The 770-nt window shown below is 64.0% G+C and overlaps 1 protein-coding gene across 1 annotated transcript in view; it reads left to right on the forward strand.

Moving 5' to 3' along the window:
- LOC104125991 (creatine kinase U-type, mitochondrial-like) overlaps window positions 1–770 on the forward strand; it is a 9,055-nt gene that overhangs the window by 4,641 nt on the left and 3,644 nt on the right. Inside the window, exon 3 of the mRNA XM_035893981.1 lies at window positions 331–529. Coding sequence (XP_035749874.1) covers window positions 331–529 — 199 coding nt within the window. The remainder of the gene's footprint in view (window positions 1–330; window positions 530–770) is intronic.

Raw genomic sequence — 770 nt, forward strand, 5'->3', positions numbered from 1 at the left:
CGGCTGACGTGGCCGCCACCACTCGCCTGGCAAGCTCTCCCAACCCTGCGGCCCTGGTACATGGCTGATAAGGAGCCGCACCCTAACAACCGGTCCAGATTTGCCTGTGGACTCTTGTCCTTGCGGCAATGTCAGCCCTCGCTCGGGCTGCTCCCTACCCTCGCTGTGCAATACCAGTGCTCCCGGCTGGCCTTTGCTGGCATGGACAAGCAGAGCAGCTCGACCTCCCTCCCTGGCGCTCCCCTGCCCACGTCTGGGTCGCTGTGGGGTAAGGGCACGAGTGCTGGGGTCCCCTGGCCCCAAAGGACTCATCAGCCTCTCCTCCCGCAGTGCCGAGTACCCTGACCTGCGGAAGCACAACAACTGCATGGCCAGCAACCTGACGCCCGCCATCTATGCCAGGCTCTGTGACAAAGCAACCCCAAACGGCTGGACCCTGGACCAGTGCATCCAGACGGGTGTCGACAACCCTGGCCACCCCTTCATCAAGACAGTGGGCATGGTAGCTGGCGATGAAGAAACCTACGAGGTGAGTGGCGTCCAGAGCCCTGCTGTGCTCCAGGCTCTCCAGGGTGCCCGCAATAGCGGAGGAGCCCCAGTACCTGCGGGTACATCCAGTAGCCTGGGACATTACTGGCCACCTCCTCCCGCCCAGTCCAGCCAGCTGGAGAGGCCTGTTGGCTTCTTCAGAACAGCTCTTCCCAGAGTCCCACGACCTCCTCCTCCCTGCCCCTGAGCCCCGCTTGCCCCAGCAGCATCGGCCCCGTGGA

Source organism: Egretta garzetta, unplaced genomic scaffold, assembly GCF_000687185.1.
Source record: "Egretta garzetta isolate BGI_Z169 unplaced genomic scaffold, ASM68718v1 scaffold975, whole genome shotgun sequence".
In the NCBI taxonomy this organism is placed as follows: domain Eukaryota; kingdom Metazoa; phylum Chordata; class Aves; order Pelecaniformes; family Ardeidae; genus Egretta; species Egretta garzetta.